This window comes from Haliotis rufescens, unplaced genomic scaffold (genome assembly GCF_023055435.1).
Source record: "Haliotis rufescens isolate VD_foot unplaced genomic scaffold, xgHalRufe1.0.p SCAF_12, whole genome shotgun sequence".
Lineage (NCBI taxonomy): Eukaryota > Metazoa > Mollusca > Gastropoda > Lepetellida > Haliotidae > Haliotis > Haliotis rufescens.
In genome coordinates, this window is record NW_025963802.1 from 30,150,367 (window position 1) to 30,176,113 (window position 25,747).

General features: G+C 38.5%; 1 protein-coding gene across 1 annotated transcript in view; it reads left to right on the top strand.

The window, feature by feature from the left end:
* The window catches only part of LOC124118066 (probable G-protein coupled receptor 83), a 74,583-nt gene extending 49,095 nt beyond the window's left edge, over positions 1-25,488 (top strand). The window contains exons 3-5 of the mRNA XM_048393522.1: positions 3,627-3,773; positions 12,360-12,618; positions 22,553-25,488. Coding sequence (XP_048249479.1) covers positions 22,569-23,912 — 1,344 coding nt within the window. The 5' untranslated portion in view covers positions 3,627-3,773; positions 12,360-12,618; positions 22,553-22,568 and the 3' untranslated portion in view covers positions 23,913-25,488. The remainder of the gene's footprint in view (positions 1-3,626; positions 3,774-12,359; positions 12,619-22,552) is intronic.
* Positions 25,489-25,747: the final 259 nt, after the last annotated feature.

Sequence of the window (25,747 nt, forward strand, 5' to 3'; positions counted from 1 at the left end):
TTCAAATTTTGATGCAAAATCACACATTGACGATTTCGAGTGGGAAGTTACTGGGCCTGGGCAGCAAACAGAAAGTTTTCTGTTTCACTTTTCAGGCCAGCTGACTTCATCCAAGCGAAGGATTGTATTAAGTACAATACTTCCCATGCCTGAGGGCTGCAGTTGAATCACATACACAACCAGCCAGCATATCTATGCAGGCATTAGAATGACTAGGTATTCACTGTTGATGGAAATTGACAACATTCATTTAGCTTCCGCACTGCCATCAAGTATCTCCAATTGAAAGAGCTAACAGCCGTCCATGCGGACATTGTTTCCACTCCTGATGATGCTCCGTCCTTTGCCACTGTTGAGGGGTGGGCAGAAGAGTTCAAGAGGGAAAGAGAGAGAGCCTGGACGATGATTCAAGATCTGGAAGACCTTCAACTGCCACAACTTAGAACAATGTTGACACGATACATGAGTATGATAATCGACGACTCACCACACGTCACATTGCCAATACCGATGGCATCTGCCACGAGAGAGTAGAGGAATGAAATGGGCATGGCAACGGTTTCAGCGCGCTTGATCTTGATATACCGACATATCTTGATATACCCACATGAATATCCATTATCATGTACAATAAGTTTCAACAAAGAAACCTGTTGCGTGTGTGGCTGTCCCAATAGAAAACATGGCTAAGTCCATGTACGCCCATGTAGGACAATGTCCGTTTCTGTTAAAGGCCAACAGAAGCAATGATCTCAAAATAGCTATCATGGCTTACGAAACCGTATTTATGAATATTGATATTTATTCGGCATGTAACGTTGAAAATTAGCATTTGTATTTTTTAACATGCCAACTTTAGGTTTTCCGTGTTTATTTGTTGTTGACATGTCAGTGTGTTTGGTCGAGTGACAATTAACATAGGAGGCAACCTCGTTGGCTTAAATGTGAAATCAGTTGAATGGGAAGACTAATGTAAGTTGTGTCATGGCTTGAGGTGAATGTTGTTGAAATTACTTTATAAACCACAGTGCTTCACACATTATTCTCAAACAGACATGAAATAGGAAGCTTTCGGAAGTGCTAATTCGGTGTCTTAATGATCTCGAGAGACACGACAATGTTAACCAATGTATGGCATTGGGTAATGTGGCACCATATTTTGTTCTGCAATAGTCTATTCAACATTTAATGAGTTGAATCTAACAAAGTCATGACCCACTAATTCTTTGAATGAAATCCGAATATTTGGTAGCTGGCTCCAATGGGTCTTCATTGAAAACCAACAGCATCAATATTGATGAAATGCCACATCGGTCTGGAGTCGATTGTTTGCTTTTTAGGGGAAGTTGCAGGATTGGCCAGCGGGACGCCATGGGATATATAGGCGGCAGTGAAAGATTATTGTCAATAGAATTGGTCGAGAATTTAGACTTCGTCGTGAAGGAAATATCACATATAAGACTACGGAGGGCTACAAATCCATCAATATCAGAATTATAAGTTTCCAAGAACAAACTCGTTTCCAGTTGGATGTATTGTATCCATGGAGTGGTTTCTTCGACATTACCATGCAATCTGATATTCTTTATATTGTTTATTGCGAAAAAACATCATTATTTTAAAATTAACCATTTGGGCACGGATTGCAGTGAATTTATTTTCAAAACCTCTCAGTTCATTCTGCGCGGATAATCCATAGTGAGTGAGTTTGGTTTTACGCCGCTTTTAGCAATATTCCAGCAAAATCACGGCGGGTGACACCAGAAATGGGCTTCACACATTGTACCCATGTCGGGGGATAATCCATAATTCCATACAGGGTATTCTCTAAGTATGCCTTCTATTGCCACCCAGGGGAAGGATATATACGCTCACCTTTTCGCGAACACATGGCATCATCATTATCACTAATGGATAGTGAATCATGAATACGGTGGGGAAGGATACGCTCACCTTTTCGCGAACACATGACATCATTATGATCACTATAAGCTACTTGATAGTGAATCATGAACACGTGCTCATGATATAGTTGGAATCGTACAATCGATACTGCTTTTGGCAGAGATTTCTTATGAATATGGTCGCTTTTGTTATTATTTATTATTGATCATATATGTTATTCAGATTCGGCCTGATCATGCATGGTAAACGTCTGTATGGGGTGTTTTGAAAAATATGTATTCAGCTCCACCTTTCACAGATATGGATTGCGTGTTTTGACGCATTTAGTATTGAATAAAATTATATCCTGTCTCCAACACCTACCCATACCCCTACACCACCACATAGTCGATTTTCTTGACGGCATCAAGGATTTGTCTTTAACAATGTATCGATAGTTGAACTTATCACACTAATACTGTTAGTTATATGAATTCGCACAGCGTAATGTGTTCGAAGGAGAATTTACTCTTCACATTGAACAAAATGAAATACTGTCAAAGACTGCCAAAGTTCCATTTACTGAAAGTTTATAACCGTTGGAACTTAACGACGGTATTTAATCTTAAGATCACTGGGCATAAACACGCAAGTGAGCCCCAATAACTCTTTTGGGTAGAACAAACGTTTTTGGAACTGTTAAATGTGAAAGTTCAAACCATTCATTGACTCTTTCGGGACCTGAATGTTTCAAGGCTGAACTTCGCTACGAGACTCCAGTTTGTACAAATAGTATATATAATTACTAGATAAAGATGATGCAGACAAATGTGATACCGACCACTTAACCCACACTAGCTCTTAAACCGAACGCCACATACTTCTATCAATACAGTTCTTTACAGAGGGATCTGAGCCTTAACAGAAACACTTTCCTTTTAAACATCCCTGGAAATTCAATGTCGGCAAGTAAAACGTTTCCGTAATCTTCGTGCAAAGCTGCCATGGTACCGATAGAGACGTTATTCCAGATCGTTTTCAATAAGCTGGCAGCCAGTCAATGATCGATGATGAAGGAGCTCATGATCAGACTGAGCAGACATGTATAACAAAGCTGGAGCTTACAGAACTCATCGCGACAGTCTTCTGATTCCTCGTCGTGGCAATGGTATTAACAGAGAGGTAACTAGCAGTGAACTATCAAATGTCATGTTTTAAAAGGCAGTTTAACTAGAAGGTTTATCTGTTAAGTCACGAGTGTGTTGGTTTGCTATCACGTTAAGGTGTGAGAACAGTATTGTTTACAGTAATGCACATGTGGATTGAATTCTGCTTATTTGATATATTAGTCATTTAAGTGACTGTTCAAATGTATAATGTTAATTATGAAAATTATTTCTTGTTTGAAATGTTCATAAGAAAGATGTAAAAAGAATATATATATATTTCCATTTCAATCGTTCTTACCAACTGTTGTTTCATAAATCTTTTATCACCATTTATAAATCAAGTGACATTAAGCATCTGTTTCCCAGGTGAATGAAATTATTTCATCCCTCATATGCTATTGTGGGAAAATTGAAAAATGTTACTGCTTCTTAAAACGAAAAGTAATTACTGAATGATATACATTTGTCATTAAGATAAGTAATAATTTTTACGTATTATTTTTTTGACATGTACATCGTCAAATATTCTGGATAGATCGATCAATGATTCTTAAACATAACATTTTATTACAGTTTTTAGGTGTTCGGTTGGCAACACTCCACGGTGCACCCTCTAGCCATTAAGACGACCACCAGTGCATTTCAGTGTGCAGGCTAAAGACATCACCTCAATGGCAGTGTGAACAGTGCGCCTGATCAGTCATAATGGACATATGACAGGTACTTGTTGTACATGAGACAGAGCATGTGTGCCACTGCATGTCGCAGTTAGACTTGTGACGTGTTTCTGGTCAGGGGTGTTTCTAGGATAGGATAACGCATCAGCTTACATGCGAGTACGTGGCATATTAAGTATATTGAGTATGTATTCTTTGTGTGCGTTGGTTTATCGGTTAATGGGTAAACGAAGACCGTACAGGAGTACACTGCACTATACGGCCAGATTCGATTCAATCAGGAGTACAGTGCACTATATCACCATATATACATATACATACCCAGGACATTTGAAACTTCCGTGACGTTGCGTAAATGCGATTAGGTCTACTTAAATAAATAAATATTATGCCATATCGATGCCATAGACTATCGATAATTTCGATAGATGTAGTGACGTTAACATATACATGTAAACAGCGGAGCCAATGAAACTATGCCTCTCAATTGATTTTATCATATGTTTGCATTTCAAATGATATATCTTAAGTTAGAAATATTATATCTAAAACCTGAACTGTACTGGCGATAAGTCATCACTCAAAGAATACTTCTACATTGTTTTATTTTTTAATATATGATTTGTTTGAAAACTTGAAAACTTAAAATTGTTTTTACACAATTGCTGATGGGTATCCTAGACATAATATCTTTGAAAACCCATAAATGTGCTTTCTTCGGCACACATTCGAATTCCACACAGGATAGGGGTCAGGTGGTTGCAAATTCATTTCTTACCCTATTCTTCATTGAACCAATTTACATTTATACAAAGTTACCCAGCCACAGATTAATTTTTACAAACTGTTGTGGGAAAAGGGATGGTTAAGTCGACATCATCAAATTTAACAACAATTCTTTAAATTTTCAATTACATTAAAACAAACTCGGGAGACTTTCTTTAATTTTGCTCCTCGGTTTATGTTTATAATTGACGTGAACATTTAGTAATAATTGTTTTGAGTATTCCGTATCATGCCGTGTTCGCAGTAAAATACCCAGGGTAGAACAATTAATGATTCCTAAACACCAGCTTTTATAATCGATGTGAGGTAACCAAATGGATACCGCTGGTCAATAGCAGACAACGAAATCACGCAAGAATAACGATTGTTTCGATATATGTAGCGACGTGAACAGAAACTGTTGTTGACCCGAGGAATTAACTAGCCAAATTACCACACTGTTGGTTACCGGAAGGAAAGAAACATGATTAGATGAAACGTCACACTGTTGATTATCTGGTCCTCAAGGGAATTAACAAGCCAAAATATCATTGTCGATTATCTGACCAAAAGAGAAGGAATTAGACGAAATATCACACTATCGATTTTCTCAACCAAAGAGAACAAACAAGTCAAACAATTAAACTGTTGGTTATCTGACCCAAAGGGAATACATGTATATTAGACAAAATACAACACTGTTGATTTTCTGACCTAGAATTAGACACAATAGACTGGCCATACTCTATTCTGTCGTCCATGGTTATAATGCCACCCTGTTTATAAGCACTCACACACGCACGCACGCACGCACGCACGCACGCGAGCGCGCACGCATGCACGCACGTACACACACACGGTCATGAATGTCTAATCTGCCATAATAATCATTATCAAGAGTTTTAATGCGAATGTTCCCCGTGATCAGCAAAAACAGCATGTGTCGTAAATACGTGTTTAATGACCTGTATAGACTTACGCGAAATTGACTCAATCGTTTCTAATGTTTCAGAGAAAATGACGGAATTGAACTGATAAATCAGCATTAATGTGTTCGAAAGGAAGAATCGGTGTTGAATACATTGAAGTAGTAAATTGGAGATGCAGTCTTGAATCGTTTTCGTTTCATTGCATGATCATATAACTACATACCCATGTCATTTGAAACATCCTCGACGTTGCATAAATGCAATTAGCTCTACTTAAATAAAAAAGCATTATGGTGATGTTTAATTGGCGTCGACGGAATACATGTACTCTAAACGTTTGTGATAAAGGTACGTGACAATACAGAAACAAAGAGGAATGGTACAACTGTACATGCGTCTTTGTTTAAAATTTATATTTATAAAAAAATACCCAGCCACAGATTACTCTTTACAAACTGTGGTAGGAACGAGTGATGGTTAAGTATTTAACAACAGTTCTTTCTGGTCACAAGGCCAATGCCAATGTTTTTTTCCAAACGAACGTTCCAATTCCCTGGTTATAATACCATTTTAAAGTTGTTTTCTCACATAAAATTGGCAATGTAGTTTCTCTTTGGAAATAAGTTTCTCCTCTAAGTTAACAAACTAATTTAAGTCATCTCAGCTTTTACAGCTAATCTTCACACATGGAATAACTTTCTTAAAATAACGTACAAGTTAGTTCCATGTTATCCATTTCTGTAATAATATCCTCAATCCCTGTTGTTTGAACACATTTAATTACAATCATTCTGTGGAAACGAATGTACAGTCCTCCCTTGTTGTAATGCCAGACGAAGGGTGGCAGACAATGTATAGCATTGCAGAGTACATGGCCAAGGGAGATTCAGATAACACATGACTTTGGAAGTTAAATTCAAAGAAATCAAATTGATCATACGTTTTTATGTTTCTTGTACTTGGACAGAGATCACATTACAACAATATATGAACATATTTTAACACAATGGGTTAAGCATATTGAAGATACAGCCCTTCATGTCAGCCATCGTGTGGTACCTCAACATTTTCAGGCTCCAGGAAAGTAATTACAGGTGCATTAAATTACCAAAATTGTAAACACACTGGATGATCAACATTATTATTCCAGTCACTGTCATGTCTCCAAAGGGGTGTGTGGTGGTGTGTGTGTGTGTGTGTGTGTGTGTGTGTGTGTGTGTGTGTGTGTGTGTGTGTGTGTGTGTGTGTGTGTGTGTGTGGTGGTTTTGGGAGTGTTGTACAAACTGCTCAGCCGACAAAAACGATTGTCTGTCTCGAACATGAAAATATGGTGTGAGAAAGAGACTGCCAGAGTCCAGAGTCCAGATATTCGTGCTTGTCAAAAGTCCTTTATCCGCACAAGATCTTTCACCGTTCAACGGCTCTTCGGGTGTAATGAAAACTTTACATTGTAGTGCTAGGCGACCACAACAGTAGTATGTGTGGCGCCATAATGCCTTTGATGTAACAGTGACAATAGAGTGAGAAGTAAAACGTAGTCCTAGGCAACAGCCAGCATTATGCTTTTGACGTCATAAAGCATATGCCGTCATAGCTAGTGATAATAGCGGGAGGCATGAATACATTATAGTGTGAGTGCACAAATACACATTGAGCTATATGGGGAAGTTTTGAAAATTATACTTTTGAATTAAGTTAAGGTTTCAAAAGCCTAATGAACATACATCTTTTCTTTTTCCATTCGTAAATGTTTGTCATTATTATTATTATTATTATTATTATTGTTATTATTATTATTATTATCATTATTATTATGACAACTTGGTATTTGGGATGTAACCGTGACATTTCGAAAGCGAGGTCCGCTTATTTGACATGCTTTTCCTTAATCTTGTCAATCATAAAAGGGACAGAAATGATTTCATTGGATTCATCAAAAACGACAAGATCAGGTTTGTTGGGCTGATAGTTTTGAGGGTGTTTACGGGCCTATTCCAAAGAATGTGTATTCATCTTTTTCCATGACGCCCTCTACATATTCCGGGTCGTACCATGGATGGACCTCTGTGCCAAAACCACAAGCATGGCGAATACGGTAATGAAAGCATCGAGCCACTCCATCATGTCGCTTAAGATATTGTGTTTGTGCCAAAGTTCGGCATCCACTGACAATGCGTTGGCCAGTTTCGTTAAATTCATCTACATTTCATATTTAGATTTTGATGCAAAATCACACATTGACGATTTCGAGTGGGAAGTGACTAAGCCTGAGCAGCAAACGGAAAGATTCTGTTTCACTTTTCAGGTCAGCCGACTTCATCGAATCGAAGGATTTATTATTATTGTATTAAGTACAATACTTCCCATGCCTGAGGGCTGCAGTTCAATCAAATACACAACCAGGCAGCATATTTATGCAGGCATTAGAATGACTAGGTAGTCACTGTTGATGGAAATTGACAACATTCATTTAGCTTCCATACTGCCATCAAGTATCTTCAGTTGAAACAGCCATCGATGCGGACATTGTTTCCACTCCTGATGATGCTCCTTCTTTGCCACTGTTGAGAGGTGGGCAGAAGAGTTCAAGAGGGAAAGAGAGACCCTGGGCGACGATTCATGATCTGGAAGACCTTCCGCTGCTACAACTAAGAACAATGTTGACACGATACATGAGTATGATTGTCGATAATCGATGGCATCTGTCACGCGGGAGTAGAGGAATGAAATGGGCATGGCAACGGTTTCAGCACGCTTTGTCCCAAGGTTTAGACCACTTTTCGTGTATCGGCGGCCAAGTCGTCTAAAGCGTCTCAATTCGCTGTGCAGAGTAGTGTCCCTTGGACACGCCAGAAATCTGTGGCCATGAGTTCGAATCCCTGCTTCTAGTTTTGTCAGCACCATACCCGTGCTCGTGGGCTTCACCAAAATAGTAAACGTCTGAGACCTTCATTGCTTCGGGCTTCCGTCGCACATTTAGCTGACACGCCGTGATATAACTTGAATACTGTTCAAAGCGTCGTTGAAACCCCAATTCACTCACTCACTCATTTTTTCGGGTATCGTTTGAAAAAAGTTAAAGTGTTAGCTTCGTCTGACCAGTGGTTTCTGTGAGGTCTAAATGGGGTTCTTCTCAAGTTCATAATTCGGGGCTAATTAAACTAACAACAAAAACCAACAAACACAACGTTTGGTTCCAATCCATTAGTTCTACATACCAAAGTGTACCTAATTTAATTAACCTCGTAGGGATTTCGGGTTAGAATTGGTCCCCAACAACCCAATGCAGTATGCTCGGCGTATGGGCTGGATCGGGTGGTCAGGCTCGGTAACTTGCTTCATTGCGTATTGCCGTAACCCGACGTCGTGGATCGTTGCTCACAATATCGATCACTAAATCCTCTGGTCCAGACTCGATTATCTACACATCGACGTCAAATAGCTGGAATATTGCTACACGTATTTAATAATGCCAATTGATTTAGTATGACCTGTATTAGTATTCATCTGTTGTCAACAATCGCCAACATCAGCACACTCTCGACTGGATCACAAAGAGAACATTTATAGGTGGAAACTTAAAGCTTCATATATTGAGGCAATGGTTTTATTTCGCTGATGTGTTGCAGAGAGAGTGAGAGTGAGAGTATATCTTGATATACCCGCATGAACATCCATTATCATGTACACGTACGATAAGTTTCAACGAAGGAACGTGTGTGGATATCCAAATAGAACGCTTGGTTAAGTCCATGTACGACCATGTAGGACAATGTCTGTTAAGGGCCAACAGAAGCAATGATCGCGAAATAGCTCCCACTTAATTCAAGGAAAGATTTTTTCCGCAAAACCTGTCATGGTTTACGAAAACGCATTTATGAGTAATGATATTTATTTGGCATGTAACGGTGAAAAATAGCATTTGTATTTTTTTAACACGCCAATTTTAGGTTTTCCGTGTTTGTTAATGTGTTGTTGATATGTAAATGTGTTAGGTCGAGTGACAATTAACATAGAAGGCAACCTCGTGGGCTTAAATGTGAAATCAGTTGAATGGGAAGACTCATGTAAATTGTGTCATGGCTCACTTGAGGTTAATGTTGTTGAAATTACTTTCTAGACCTCAGTGCTTCTCACATTATTCTCCAACAGACATGAAATAGGAAGCTTTCAGAAGTGCTGATTCAGTGTCTTAATAATCTCGAGAGACACGACAATGTTAACCAATTAATGGCATTGGGAAATGTGGCACCATATTTTGTTCCGCAATAATCTCTTAAACATTTAATGAATTGAATCTAACAAAGTCATGACCCACTAATTCTTTGAATGAAATCCGAATATTTGGTAGCTGGCTCCAATGGGTCTTCATTGAAAACCAACAGCATCAATATTGATGAAATGCCACCTCAGTCTGGAGTCGATTGTTTGCTTTTTAGGGGAAGTTGCAGGATTGGCCAGCGGGACGCCATGGGATATGTAGGCGGCAGTGAAAGATTATTGTCAATAGAATTGGTCGAGAATTTAGACTTCGTCGTGAAGGAAATATTACATATAAGACTACGGAGGGCTACAAATCCATCAATATCAGAATTATTAGTTTCCAAGAACAAACTCGTTTCCAGTTGGATGTATTGTATCCATGGAGTGGTTTCTTCGACATTACCTTGCAATCTTATACTCTTTATATTGTTTATTGCGAAAAAACATCATTATTTTAAAATTAACCATTTGGGCACGGATTGCAGTGAATTTATTTTCAAAACCTCTCAGTTCATTCTGCGCGGATAATCCATAGTGAGTGAGTTTGGTTTTACGCCGCTTTTAGCAATATTCCAGCAAAATCACGGCGGGTGACACCAGAAATGGGCTTCACACATTGTACCCATGTCGGGGGATAATCCATAATTCCATACAGGGTATTCTCTAAGTATGCCTTCTATTGCCACCCAGGGGAAGGATTTATACGCTCACCTTTTCGCGAACACATGGCATCATCATTATCACTAATGGATAGTGAATCATGAATACATGCTCATCATATCGAGGGAATCGTACAATCGACTCTGTCTTTGGCAGACTTCTTATGAATATGGTCGTTTTTGTTATTATTTATTATTGATGATATATGTTATCCAGATTCGGCCTGATCATGCATGGTAAACGTCTTAGATTTGCATCACCTGTATGGGGTGTTTTGAAAAATATGTATTCAACTCCACCTTTTACAGATATGGATTGCGTGTGTTGACGCATTAAGTACTGACTAAAATTATATCCTGTCTCGAACACCTACCCCTGCACTTTACACCACCTACCACCCCGACCCCCACTCCCACGAATATTAAATGGTTGGCCCTTAAACAACATACAGCCAAAACAATGGTACAATATGTTTGTTCACGGGACCTAACAGCGTTCATGTTGTTTCAACGTTGTCATTCGTACCGGAGTTCGGCTATACATGTGGGTTGTGTTTGAATACAACAGATGTTTATGTGCATTTTCATTCACTGTGGACTTCTTCTCTATATACCAGTACGACTATTTTACTGTTTTGTAATCTATACTCAACTGTGGTCTAAGAAAATTGAAAATTGTTTAAATGAAATGGCACATAGTTGATTTTCTTGACGGCATCAAGGATTGAGGAATGGGTTGAAAGTTGAACTTATCACACTGATACTGTTAGTTATATGAATTCACACAGCGGAATGTGTTCGAAGGAGAATTTACTATTCACATTGAACAAAATGAAATACTGTCAAAGACTGCCAAAGTTCTATTTACAACCGTTGGAACTTAACGACGATATTTAATCTCAAGATCGCTGGGTATAAACACACAAGTAAGCCCCAATAACGCTTTTGGGTAGAACGAACGTTTTTGGAACTGTTAACTGTGAAAGTTCATACCATTCATTGACTCTTTCGGGACTTGAATGTTTCAAGGCTGAACTTCGCTACGAGACTCCAGTTTGAACAAATAGTATATATTATTACTAGATCAAGATGATGCAGACAAATGTATAACTGACCACTTAACCCACACTAGCTCTTAAACCGAACGCCACATACTTCTATCAAAAGCGTCCTTTACAGAGGGATCTGAGTCTTAACAGAAACACTTTCCTTTCAAACATCCCTGGAAATTCAATGTCGACAAGCAAAACGTTTCCGTAATCTTCGTGCAAAGCTGCCATGGTACCGATAGAGACGTTATTCCAGATCGTTTTCAATAAGCTGGCAGCCAGTCAATGATCGATGATGAAGGATCATCAAAGTTCATGATCAGACTGAGCAGACATGTATTACGAAGCTGTAGCTTACAGAACTCATCGCGACAGTCTTCCGATTTCTTTGTCGTGGCAATGGTATTTACAGAGAGGTAACTGGCAGTGAACTATCAAATGTCATCTTTTGAAAGGCAGTTTAACCAGAAGGTTTATCTGTTAAGTCACGAGTGTGTTGGTTAGTTATCACGTTAAGGCCCGAGAACGGTATTGTTTACAGCAATGCATATGTGGATTGAATTCTGCTTGTTTGATATGTTAGTCTTTTAAGCGTTCAATTGTTTTGATATTAATATTTATGAAATTAATTTCTTGGTTTGAAATTTGCATTGTGATTATATATATTTCCTTTCCCATCTTTCTTACCAACTGTTGATTCATACATGTTTTATCACCATTTACAATTTCAAGTGACATTAAGCAACTTTTCCCAGGTGAATGAAAAATAATTTCATCCCTCATATGCTATTGTGGTAAAATTGAAAAATGTCATTGCTTCTTAAAATGAAAAGTAATTATTAAATAATATACATTTGTCATTAAGATAAGTAATAATTTTAACATATAATTATTTTGACATGTATATCGTCAAATATTCTGGATAGATCGATCAATGATTCTTAAACAAAACATTTTATTACAGTTTTTAGGTGTTCGGTTGGCAACACTCCACGGTGCATCCTCAAGCCATTAAGACGTCCACCAGTGCACTTCAGTGTGCAGGCTTAAGACATCGCCTCAATGGCAGTGTGAACAGTGCGCCTGATCAGTCATAATGGACATATGACAGGTATTTGTTGTACATGAGACAGAGCATGTGTACCACTGCATGTCGCAATTAGACTTGTGCCGTGTTTCTGGTCAGCGGTGTTTCTAGGATAGGATAACGCATCAGCTTACATGTGAGTACGTGGCATATTAAGTAAATTGAGTATATATAAGAATGTATTCTTCGTGTGCGTTGGTTTATCGGTTAATGGTTAAACGAAGACCGGATTCGATTCAGGAGTACACTGCACTATTTATGTTGTCTTCCGTCATGTACGACTGGAATATTCCTAAAGGTGGCGCCCAACCATTTCCCGAGGCTTAAATTAGTACCTTCAGTTCACCTTGAACGTCACTACTATTGAAAGATTTTCCGTCGTTTTTATGGCACTCATAAATACATAGACACACTCATGTACACACACACGCACACGCACACATACTCCCCCCCCCCCCCCCCCCCCACACACACACATACGTATATATATATACATGCACACACATACGCACCTATATTGATACACATGCACACTTACGCACATACATTTGTTTGTTGTTTGTCGTTTAACCCCGCACTCAGCAATATTCCAGGTATATGATATACGTATGTACACACATACACAATACATTCATACATATGCACAAACATAAGCAAACACACACACTTGTGTATAATGACCTGTATAGACTTACGCGAAATAGATGGAATCGTTTCTAATGTTTCAGACAAAATGACGGAATTGAACTGATAAAACAGCATTTATGTGTTCGAAAGAAGAATCGTTGTTGAATACGTTGAAGTAGTAAATTGGACATGCAGTCTTGAACCGTTTTCGTTTCATTGCATGATCATATAAATACATACCCATGTCATTTGAAACATCCACGACGTTGCATAAATGCAATTAGCTCTACTTACAAAATAAGCATTATGATGTTTAATTGAAGTCGGAATACATGTTCTGTTTGTGATAAAGAATAGTACGTGACAATACAGGAGCAAAGAGGAATGGTATTATTTTACATGCGTCTTTGTTTAAAATTTATATTTATAAAAACTTACTCAGCCACAGATTACTCTTTACAAACTGTGGTAGGAACGAGTGATGGTTAAGTATTTAACAACAGTTCTTTCTGGTCATAATGCCAATGCCAATGTTTTTTTTCAGAACGAACGTTCCAATTCCCTGGTTATAATGACATTTTTAATTTGCTTATCCTCACACATAGAATAACTTTCTTAAAATAACGAACAAGTTAGTTTCATGTTAATGATAATATCCATTTCTGTTATAATATCCTTAGTCCCGGTTGTTTGAACACATTTAATTACAAACAGTCTGTTGGAAACGAATGTACAGTCCTCGCAATTTCCTGAATCTTGTCAAACACAAAAGGGACAGAAATGATTCCATTGGGTCTGGGTCGTACCATGGATGGACCTCTGTGTCAAAAACACACGCATTGCGAAGACGATAATTAAATGATCGAGCCACTCCATCAAGTCGCTTTAGATACTGTGTTTGTTTTAAAGCTTGGCATCCACTGACAATGCATAGGACAGTTTCGTTAAATTCATTGCATAATCTACATTTCATATTCACCTGTTGATGCAAAATCACACATTGACGATTTCGAGTGGGAAGTGACTGGCCCTGAGCAGCAAACAGAAAGCCTTCTGTTTCACTTTTCAGGGCAGCCGACTTCATCCAAGCGAAGGACTTATTATTATTGTATTAAGTACAATACTATTCCAAAGAATTTTGTATTTATCATTTTCCATGACATAAACTGGATGCAATGGTCGCTCAGAAAGCCTCTCTTTGAAAAACTGAGCCTGGGTCGACTTGATATGGCACTTCACTTGGTTGACACTCATTTCTGTACCGTCCAGCAGTACAGAACTATCAACATAATTAACACTGACATTGAGATTATGTTCATGTGAGGGTGTCGATGTTATGGTTATTATTTACAGATAAAAATAAAAAATGCAGCAAAGAGGGTTTGGGTGATCCTGGCACAGTCAGGCTGGTTAGGCTCATCATCAGCTCAGGGCCCTTGCCCCCTCTACACACAGCCCAGACAGCGAATGGGACTTCTCCCGGGAAGCGCTGCCTAGTCAAACCCACCCAGAACTTTTCGGAGAATGTGAAGACTCCCGAACACTTCAGCCTTCTGCATTACCGAGATTGTCATAAGGGCTGTATTCCTGGTAGTAAACTCGGGTACTCTCCCGATGTCAGTCAACAGATTGGGAGGTACCAAACCTAAGGCACCGAGAACAATGGGGAGTAGGACAACTTGGTACTTGGGATGCAATCGTGACATTTCGAAAGCGAGGTCTGCATATTTGCCATGTTTTCCCTCAATCTTGTCAATCACATTAGTGTCATTATTTTTATTATTATTATTATTATTATTATTGAAATGGTCTTGTCGCTATTATTTCCTGCCAGAACTGTTCAGAGATACTCACTTTTAATATTTCAGAATAACTTCCAGGTGATGGAAGATATTGCTTTGCCTTCTTCTGCTTTTTAATCTATTGCACAGAGCACGCTAACACTAAAACAGAAAACAAGATCCTTATCTTAAATACACCAAGATCCACGAATAATATGAATTAAATCCGTAACCAATGATTAATTAAGCGTTGATCAAAAGGAAACAGACCACAAGACGCCGGGGTTCACAAAAAACCTGATTTAACTTCCACAGATGTCAACTGGTATTACTCTAAATTTGGGTTTCTGATTGAGAAAGGGACGATTAGTCTTGACACCACATGAATGCATTGTTAATGTTTTTACACTGCTGAACCAAGTCAGTATATTTAGTTATTCGAATCGGCTCCGTTTCCTCGGTATGATTTCATAGAGGGTGCGTGAGCGGGTTTTACGCTACTTTTGACAGTATAGGAAGTATGAAAATAAAATCATACTTGTCATTTGCCAAGGAATTTGTAATCGTTTGATAACTCTTAAGTCACTTTTTTAAAACATAAAATGCATTTTCCCCCCATGATTGTCAAGAGTATATACGTATCATTCCTCAAGTTGTATTATTCCATTGAAATATCAGAAGAAAAAACAAAACAGAATAAAAAATGAATATAGGAATGATCATTGTTTCTATTGACAGTGTTTGTCCCATATGTCTTGCGTTCAATAAATCTCTTTGGTATCTTTAAAATATATTTTTTATAGGGAAGAGCAATTAATTGGGATTGCCTAATTCATGTACATGAAATATGTTTTTATTTTAAGTTAAAGGTGATTTGAAAAGAAAGTATTTTTCTGAAGAACAAGTACAGTAAGCTACGGTTTGTAATACCACACGCAAAAACCTCACGAAACCCTTGTGCAAGATGCACTTTCACATGTATCCGAATCCCACTGTGATGGAGAGAAATGCTTCTGTGCTCATACATCTAATGGTCCTCTTGAACTACGAATGTACTCACGGTATTTTCTAAATCACTCATGTGTGTGACATATCTTGAAACAACAAGGGGATTAGGCTATAGACCGTTTCTAGGAATAGAGTATAAGAGTATGGAGCTGTTTTACAGACTTTTATTACATATATATTTACATATGATTCACAACACACTTTCCATTTTATCATGTACAATCGAAAGTTCTTACATACATATGGACAAAAGACATGGAAGTTACATACATGTTAACAATTATCAACCATATGGACAAGAAAAAACATTTACAAGCCAGTGAGATAAGAACCTGGAACAGGGTACTCATAAATTGTCTTCGTTCCGTTTTGCAGGTGTTCTTTCTGTGTCTACAGTCTTGGCTCAGGTTCGCGATATTTAAATTTCGTTGTGCGTTGTTTGCCGTTGGCGTGTAGCTAGATAATTGTTGCTTCGATGTAGAATTGCTCAGATTTGAAGAAGTTAATGAGTTTGAAGATGTTGGGGTGGGTGATGTTCTACCACTTTGAGGGTGAACCGCGTACACCTGTAAAACAGCTTGAGGCATGGTTTACTGCGAGATGTCATAAAAATAGCTTTTAAATAAATCGTATCCTGTATTAATATACTGACGAAACACATTTCTTTTAGTGTGACAGGTGGCATTCTAATATTGAAATACAGAAATCGAAATCTAATGATGTGTTTTATGACTATTAAATGAAAATAGCCATTTGACTACCTTTTCAATTGCCTCCTCTAAATGATATTGTGAGTGGGTGTGTATGGTTGCGAGCCGCTTTTAGCAATGTTCCAGTAGTATCACGACAGGGGACATCAGAAATGTGCTTCACACATTGTACTCATGTTGATAATTGAACCTGGGTCTTCGGCAGGACGGGGCGGTGGGGTAGCCTAGTGGTTAAAGCGTTCGCTCGTCACGCTGAAGACCCGGGTTCGATTCTTCACTTGGGCAGAATGTGTGAAGCCAATTTATGGTGTCCACCGCCATGATATTGCTGGAATATTACTAAAGGCGCCGTAAAACCTCACTCACTCACTCCACTCCACTCCACTCCACTCCACTCCACTCCACTCCACTCCACTCCACTCACATAAACAAAATTTCTGGGCAGCAGATTCTCAAAAACATCCGTATATATGCAACCGTACAGTTGCAAACACCTGATATTTTTATAATTGATAGTTATTTCTTACAAGTTAAAGGATGACAAAGTAGACAAAAGTTTATGGATACTTTTAATCCATTTAATGTATGATAAATGATGTTACTGTTAATCCTTCACCTACGATATATAATTCTGTACCATGTTCATTATTCAGTCGTGCTTGACAACAGTTTAAGGATCAAAACAAAAAAGAAGTTGTTTTCCATAAACTTTTGTCTCCTTTATCATACTGCTGCCTTCACAATAAAGTGAATAACTTGAGAAATTGCATAACAAACGAGTGAAATGCGAGACATATTACCCCACAGAAACAGACCAAATTAGAAACGTTGCAATGCGTCAAGAATGCCTATTTTAGCAACCTGTTTCTAAAAATGGTCGATAGTGACAGGTATGCCAGGAATATAATGTCTGCGGTTCGCTAGAGTAGATCGATTTCTTAATAGCACTATAACTATCCCAGAAATTAATCACTCTCATGCTGGTAATGGTGACCCCAGTAACAAAAGAAAACTGTATTAGTTTGCTCGTTTAATGCAGTCTGCCCGCCAATTCCCCCGAGGAACAAATATACAGGAGTCGTTCATCAATCTGCTTGACTAGATGTCTCAGGGCATCGGCTCACATCAACACTTCAGACACAGATTAAACCGTTTAATCATGATAAAACCATTCAAGTTTATAATCCACGTCAACACGGCAATGATTGTTCATAGGGACACATATGCATATTAATCATTGTTGCAAAGCGTTCTGAGTAAGATGAGGTGAAATTGGGTTGAACGTGTGTGTGTGTGTGTGTGTGTGTGTGTGTGTGTGTGTGTGTGTGTGTGTTTGTTTGTACAAGTCCGGATTAATGCCGATTTATAGCGCTAGCCCACTGAGATACCATGCCGCAGTTTAACATTGCCGCATCTTTTAACGATTTTTTAAATGAAGCGGTCGGGGATCGAACGCAAGACCTTCCGCTCTCTGGTCAGACGCTCTATCCACTGGCATATAACAATATCTATGAAATATAGTTGAAAAGTGAAGAAAGCGTCAGGTTCATACGTCACTAGATCTGAAAATATACAGCTACTTCACAATCTGTATGATATCTGTATCTAAAATTTGAGGTGAATATATTTTCCAATAAAACCCCGTTTACGCGAAGCCATCAGGTCAATATATCGGGTGAAAGGAATTCGAGTCTCACCACTGGAGACGTCGTCGCTGATGTTTGCCGTCCGGATCCGCCTTCTGGCTGGGCGCCTCGCACGGATGCCGTAGATGCGTAGACGTCGTAAGACTAGTACTGTCCTCGCAGATCGCCTCTGTTGCTGTCTGGACCTGTGTCGGAGATGCGTGTTTGAGGGGGCCACTGCGGGGACGGTCTCTGACGTAGTCCTTCTGTAGATAAGGTCGCCATAAGTACCATCTAGTGTTCCTGTAGACGTTGAACTGACGTGCAACGTCACGCTGCGAGGTATTGGATTCAAGCATTCTTTTGGCCAAGCATGTGTCATTTTCACTCAGAACAGTTGAATTCAGGGTCCATTTACGACCCCGACCATACCATATTAAAGCATTTATTTCATCGCTATTTTTCATTAACACCCAACGGAGTCTGCTTCGTTGGAAATTCGAGACTGCTCATAAGTTTGCGTTATATATATTTTGAACCACTAACAAATATGATACTAGGTGTACGCGAAAAGGAATTTCAAAGCAGTTCTCCCGAATATTCGTTATTTCTTGCAAAACACACGCAACAGATGTGAAAAGGTCCATGTGACTATAACTTTTGACTTACTCACAAATTCAGTATGTTACAATCAGTGTGCCCCACCCCCCACCCCCAATATAGATTTTTTTACTGTAGTGGGCTTATAGGATGTTTTAGTAATTGATTTTGTGTAACAATAAATGTTATGATACGTGGATCCTGTGTTAGGTATCCTTTGTGAGACAGAGCAAGATAGTTGAATTTTGATTTCTATTGTGTTTTGTCAGATGAACCCAGAATACGTACCTTTCGTTTTAAGTTACGTTTTCTGAGACAAGTCCGGAATTGAATCCTCTTGAGTTAAATTAGTTTTTTATGTGTGACAAGTCTGGAAAAGATTCCTTTAGTTTTCAGTCTTGAGAGACAAATTCGGATATTTAGATACAGTCATGTTCCATATCACACATCTGAGTTTCATTCTGTTTTCATACTACTTTCTGTTAGCCCTATCTGGAATGAATGCCTTATTGTCTTTTTATGTTGGCTGATCTATAATGGATTTCTTGTGTGACTATGTGTCTCTTATCACAGGGTCCGACATGTCTTCCGTCTTTGTAAGATTTATTCGGATTGATCCAAAATGGCTTCCTTCTGTATTTTATATCTTCGTATCACTCATCCATAAATACATTTGCCTTTCGATGTTTGGTACATGTATTAAATGAAATGTGATTTAAACCGCGTTAACCCAACTCACTCAAGGTCAAACGAATGGTCAAATAGTACCACAAATGACCACAACAACAACACCTTACTATAATCATGACAACGTTTCATAAATGGTCAGTCCCCAAATACCAATATACTCATGATAAAGTTAGGATCACGCATTTAGCTGTGTTGTAACGAGTGTGTCGTACCAAGTTTCAATGAAAAGAACAACATTCCTAATTTGCCTGTGTATTTGCTTTTCAGTTGTCTTGATAATGGTGCCCGTATCTCAGGAAAAGCTACGAACATACAAGAGTAAAAGGCTACACAAATATCTATGCTCAAAGAACATTAACATTTTAACAGTTAGGCATTGAACACAGCTGTATGTACTGAGGTTTCGAAAGATTTGGCTCAGGCCGACAAATGAGAGAGTGATTGATTTAGCGTGGATTTAGCACTACTTCAGTTGTGTGGTGGCGTTGTAGTTGCTACACTGAACGTCCTTTTAGCTCGTTACAGTGCGAGACAATTACGGATAGTCTAATCTTGGAATAGATCAACTGGTCCTACTGGCAAGGCCCGCTAGAGAGAGAGAGAGAGAGAGAGAGTGAAAGAGAGAGAGAGAGAGAGAGAGAGAGAGAGAGAGAGAGAGAGAGAGAGAGAGAGAGAGAGAGAGCAGTAAAGTTCCAACTCTCAGGCACAGTATGGTGATAATTAAAATTATATTAGTTAAGTAAGATTGAACACAGTTTAATTCGCTAGCGCTTTCAAATCGTGCCACGTAAGAGTCTCATCAGGCCATAAACTAAATGGCATCCCCTAACCCATCACCCCCCCCTCCCCCCAAAAAGAAATTATTAAATAAAAAATTAAAAATGATAAATAGAATGATCCACCAAACCTCCCCATAAAAACAGCAAAGGTATTAATAGCGTTCATTCACACTTCAAAAGCTTCCACTTCCGAAATGTTTTTACTAGAGCGACAACAGTAGAATTATCACAGAAGTTAACACAATTTCCTTTTTAACATCCCATATGTCTTTAGTTTTACTATGTATACAAATGTTACTTCTTACAATAGACCTGTGAAGAGTCCGGGGTAGAATAGGTCTTCAGCAACCCACGCTTGCCGTCAAAGGCGACTATGCTTGTCGTAAAAGGCGACTAACAGGATCGGGTGGTCAGGCTCGCTGACTTGGTTGATGCATGTCATCGATCCCAATCGCGTAGATCGTTGCTCATGATATTAATCACTGGATTGTCTGGTCATATAGCTGGAATATTGCTGAGTGCGGCGTTAAACAACAAACAAACAAACAAAAACAAAAATCTTGAGTTTTACCTCGTTTTGGCTCTCACGTAAAGACTACCCAAACTGATGAATGCGAAAACGGATAAACCGACGATGCGTTAGAATGGTCTGGCTTTGCTTTTAGAGCATTTTGATTGTAGGTTATAGGAGGACCTGCTGAGTGTGGAAATAAAGATTTTGAGATGAGGTGCCAACTCATTTATTGATGCTGCCGCGGCTGACGGTTTGAAGGGTTTTCTGTAGTTGCACGTTCACGATGGCTTCAGTAAGTCTCTTAGATGCGTTAAAAGTTGAAGTGAGACTGTATCGTACATACAAGCTGTGTGCTATTCCGACTACTGAACAATCATGTACAGTTAATTCCAACTTCATAAGGAACATAATTATATTTTTGCTGTCTCATATCACTTAACGCCAGAGGCATTTGGATGTCAGACGATTAAGGTTTTCGTATAGGCAAATTGGTGTCCCTTTAATATTTGTCGTATTTAGTACTTAGAAGAGGTTAAAGAACACTCAATTGTTTCATATTACTGTAGCCATGCCATGACAGATTGACTCGAGTGATATGAAAGAATCGTGTTCCTTTAACGTCCATTGAGTTGCATATTTTTACCTCGATTACCGAAGTCCGTTTTAGGCTTCTATTCATGTCAGTGTCATAGAATGATTAAGAAACTGCGCAATCATGCAAAAAGTTTGTTAAATCACATGAACAAAAAAAATCCAGAAGAATATGAATATCAGTCCGAAAATATTGACATGTATCATTCGTTGAAGAATAGTTTATTCTACCATACTATAGTAAAACTCTTTTTAATTTGGCATTATTCACGGAGGAAACATAAGATTTCAAAAAGCCTCATACGGCTCTTGCCCAAAAGTTGTAAGAACAGGTTTGCAACGTTCAAGGCCATAGTGAAGCATTCGAAACGTTTTATGGTAGACATGTGGAGGACATTTCCAATTTAATAAATCCGTGACCAAAAAGATGTCCGATGCAATTCGATACTTTGACTTGCACCACGATTCCCTATTTGTTCAGGTGAACATTTTACATGGCTTCACATGTGTTTGTGACAAGTCCCTCCAGTCGTTCAGGATAGGCTCGACTTTTCACGAACAAATGCTATCATCATGATCTGATAGTAATTCACGAAACACATACTTGTGATAAAGTCTTAATTCTGAAATGGACTGTTTTGTCGCTAACTCAAGTGAAAATTGTTAATCATTGCTGTTTTCTCTTCTTTGTTCCTCAAGTATGTTTTGATATACTCATGATTTACATTGATAATGTAAGGAATTTTGTGTTAATGAAGATATGTCAACATTATCTATGAACTTGAAACGTCAACACCAGAGAATAGTGAGTCCCTTATATTATCCGGGGAAACAGTTTCCATTCAATCAGAAGAAAGCTTATTTTTTAATTATATGACTTGTTTTCTAATATACTCATGGTTTACACTCATGTAAATGTAGGTAACACTTTAAATATGAAAGCTATAAAAATATTGAATTGATAATGTGAGGGATTTGTTGTTAATGAAGATATCTAATAATAATCTATGACACAATCTTATGTCTTAATCATATGACTGGTTCTTTAAAAGTTACCATGCATTGTTTAGAAATCCTATGCTGTAAACGTTTGATATTATCTCTTGAAGCAATGTTTCAAGAATCACTATGTTTATGTGTTTCAGAGTTTCCTGTGAAGCAATGGCGTACGACGACGTGTGGTATCTCTTGGGACTTGATGACAAGAATGTAACTCAGACCGACATTTCCCTATGGCTATCAAACCAGTCCAATGGGAGCTCTTTCAAGTCCCAATCCTTCAAACGTGACCAGACAGTAGAGAATATAATAATCATCATCGCATACAGCATCTTAAGTCTTATCTCCTTCTTCGGGAACTCTCTTGTTTGTTATGTGATTCTGAAGAACAAACGACTTCACACAGCTACCAACTTCTTCATTGCAAACCTAGCAATCTCGGACCTTCTTATTACCTGCATTAATGTCCCATTCAATATTCTCAGACACATATTGGATGAATGGCCATTAGGAGATTTTCTGTGTCACCTTGTGAACTTCTCGTTAATGGTCTCTGTGTATGTGTCAACCTATACCCTGACAGCGATCGCCATTGACAGGCATCGAGTGATTCTGACTCCTCTAACAATTCGTATGTCCAAGCAATTGGCAATAACGGTTCTTGTGTTCATATGGGTATTGGCCATCTGCCTCTCTTTACCATATGGCATCTACACAAGTGTGCAGGAGGTCAATCTTTTCACATCAAAGCTTCGACGATGTCGATCATCATTTCCTGAATCACTAGATTCATTTGAACAGTATCTTACTGTGGTTACCATCATCATGCAATACTGCATCCCGTTGACCTTCATCGCCTTTGCGTATGGACGTATAGTTCGTAAACTATGGGCAAGAACCCATGTCGGGGCTGTAACCGAAAATCAGCACCAATCTCAGCAACGTGCGAAAAGAAGAAGTATTAAGCTTTTGATCGCAGTTGTGATTGTGTTTGCCTTATGTTGGCTGCCACTTATTCTGTACCATCTTCTGACAGACTTTCATCCCAATGCTGAGGTATTCCACCATGACAGTAGAGCCTTCTTCATCTGCCACTGGATCGCCATCAGCAGCACGTGTTATAACCCTTTCGTCTACTGTTGGCTGAACGAGAATTTCAGAGAGGAAGTGAAAGCTAGATTCCGATGGTGTGGATACCGAGCTTTTAAGATTTACCCAGGGTGCTCTGAAACAGATGGCGTTCTGTTGAGGAATGACCGCCGAGATCGAAAAAGAGGTCGAGGTATGCCGAGTATCACACGGTCAAGTATTGCATGCTCAAGTAGATCGACCAGTGTTAAAAGGGACACTTCCATAACGCCTGATGAAATTGAAAATTTTTGTCCGTTCAAATTCAATGGATCACCTCCGCGAATCGACGAGAAAGACACAATAAAGGAGGAGACGACAGAACTTATTCCCAAATGTGACATTTCTAATGGAAAGGTGGAGTTGCATCTGAAGTAATCGAAACAGTGTTACCATAGGTCATGGAGAAAATCTTACTGTCCACAATGATATTTCTGGAACTGCTAAAGGCCTAGCAGGATAAAACAACATTGTCAGTTTGCTATAAACTTGGAAACATTTAATAATATTTTGAGAGAAACCAAATACTGAAAAACATGTCAGCATCTAAATTGTTGTCTTCAACGCTACTGATATATCGTTCCAAACTGTATCCAAACGGTTTGAGGAATCCCGTTGTGATTAAGGAATTTAACGAGTCCTTCAATCACCGCACCAGAGTGACCAACAGACACATGGAAGGAAATTGAAATAGCAAAATCAATATAGGTTGTTTGCTTTTGAGATGTTTCACTATTTGTAACGAAATTGCCAATATTTCAATGATTGCTACAAGAATTTACCAAGACCAAGGACAAAATACCAGTCCTTAATCGTGTGTACATAGCTTACAATACTGTTGGAGGACCATAGTGGAATGTGATTCCTTCACTATCAGTTAACATTGAACATTTTCCCAGACGAGGTTCTAAAATCAGGAGAAAGGCAACCTTGTGACACCATCGTGATGTTCTCTGGTGTAAATACTCCAGTGAGATGATGCCATATACGACAATGCCATTTCTGAAAAATGCATAAGAGTAGAACCTCAGTGAGCAGCAGGGATGCCCAAGTTGTTAAGGCGCTGCAGCTTCATTTTTACAGGTTTAGAGTTGTATAACTTTATTTGCCTATTATTTCTGATAACGTCACATGGAATACAGGACCAGAAAAGTTGTAAAATGACTAATATTTTATTTTCATAACGCAAACCATTTGTTGCTGATGACGCATTTAGTGTACACACAGATACATTGGTTTAGTTAACACACTTTCGAGAAATTATTGACTTCAGCTTTACAATTGGTGAAAAACTCATATTTTAAGGTTTGAACCCTTTTATCAAGTCAAAAATCAATGATTATCAACGCATGTTTAATGGCGGTCCCCACTGGGATACCAGAGGAGTAAAGAAGTAGCAAATGCTTATTGACAAATGAGTATCGGGTGGTTACAAAGAGTGTCTGATTGGCCGAGACATTACGGATCGTTGCTCAAGTTATCAACCACTGGATTGGTCGGGTAAGACTGTATTATTCACAGACCGCCGTGATGAAGCTGACTAATACGGGAATGACCAATTTCTTATATGGGCCTATACACGCCACTAAAAAAACCGATTGCGAACATGTTCTTACATACTGTACGTACATTTAAATGGATTTGTTGTTGCACGTTATAATCGTCACTGCACCATCTCATTATGCACTAAAATATAACAACATTTTTATGGATGGAACCAAAGAACAACAATGCATTAACTTGATAAAATAGTAACAATATTTATCATTATATCTTATCTTCAGAATATATAAAAATGACATTCCAAATCAGAATTTTATCACACAGGTGTGTTTCCTCAGAAATGGAATACAGGATATGAGTTTTTAAATGCTATTTTATATGGAGATATATAGTAAGCGGTGATTAACTGCACACATCGTGTAGTCAGCAAAACAAAGTCGTTTTTACTGACTTGAAACATGCACATGCTTGGGCTGCAAATTTGATGCTGTCGATACGTAAACTCATATTAAACTATTTCCTGATGACATCATTCCATTCCAAATAGACACAACTGCATCAACCAAGTGACGATATTGGATACTAGCTATAGTTTGTCGTCGTTAATAAGCAAAAGCGCAGGTACTTGATCGTCCTTATGGGAGATATTTGTGAGTTTCAGAGGTATACCTTATCATATTACATTGGGTAGTTGTAAAACAGTAACACAA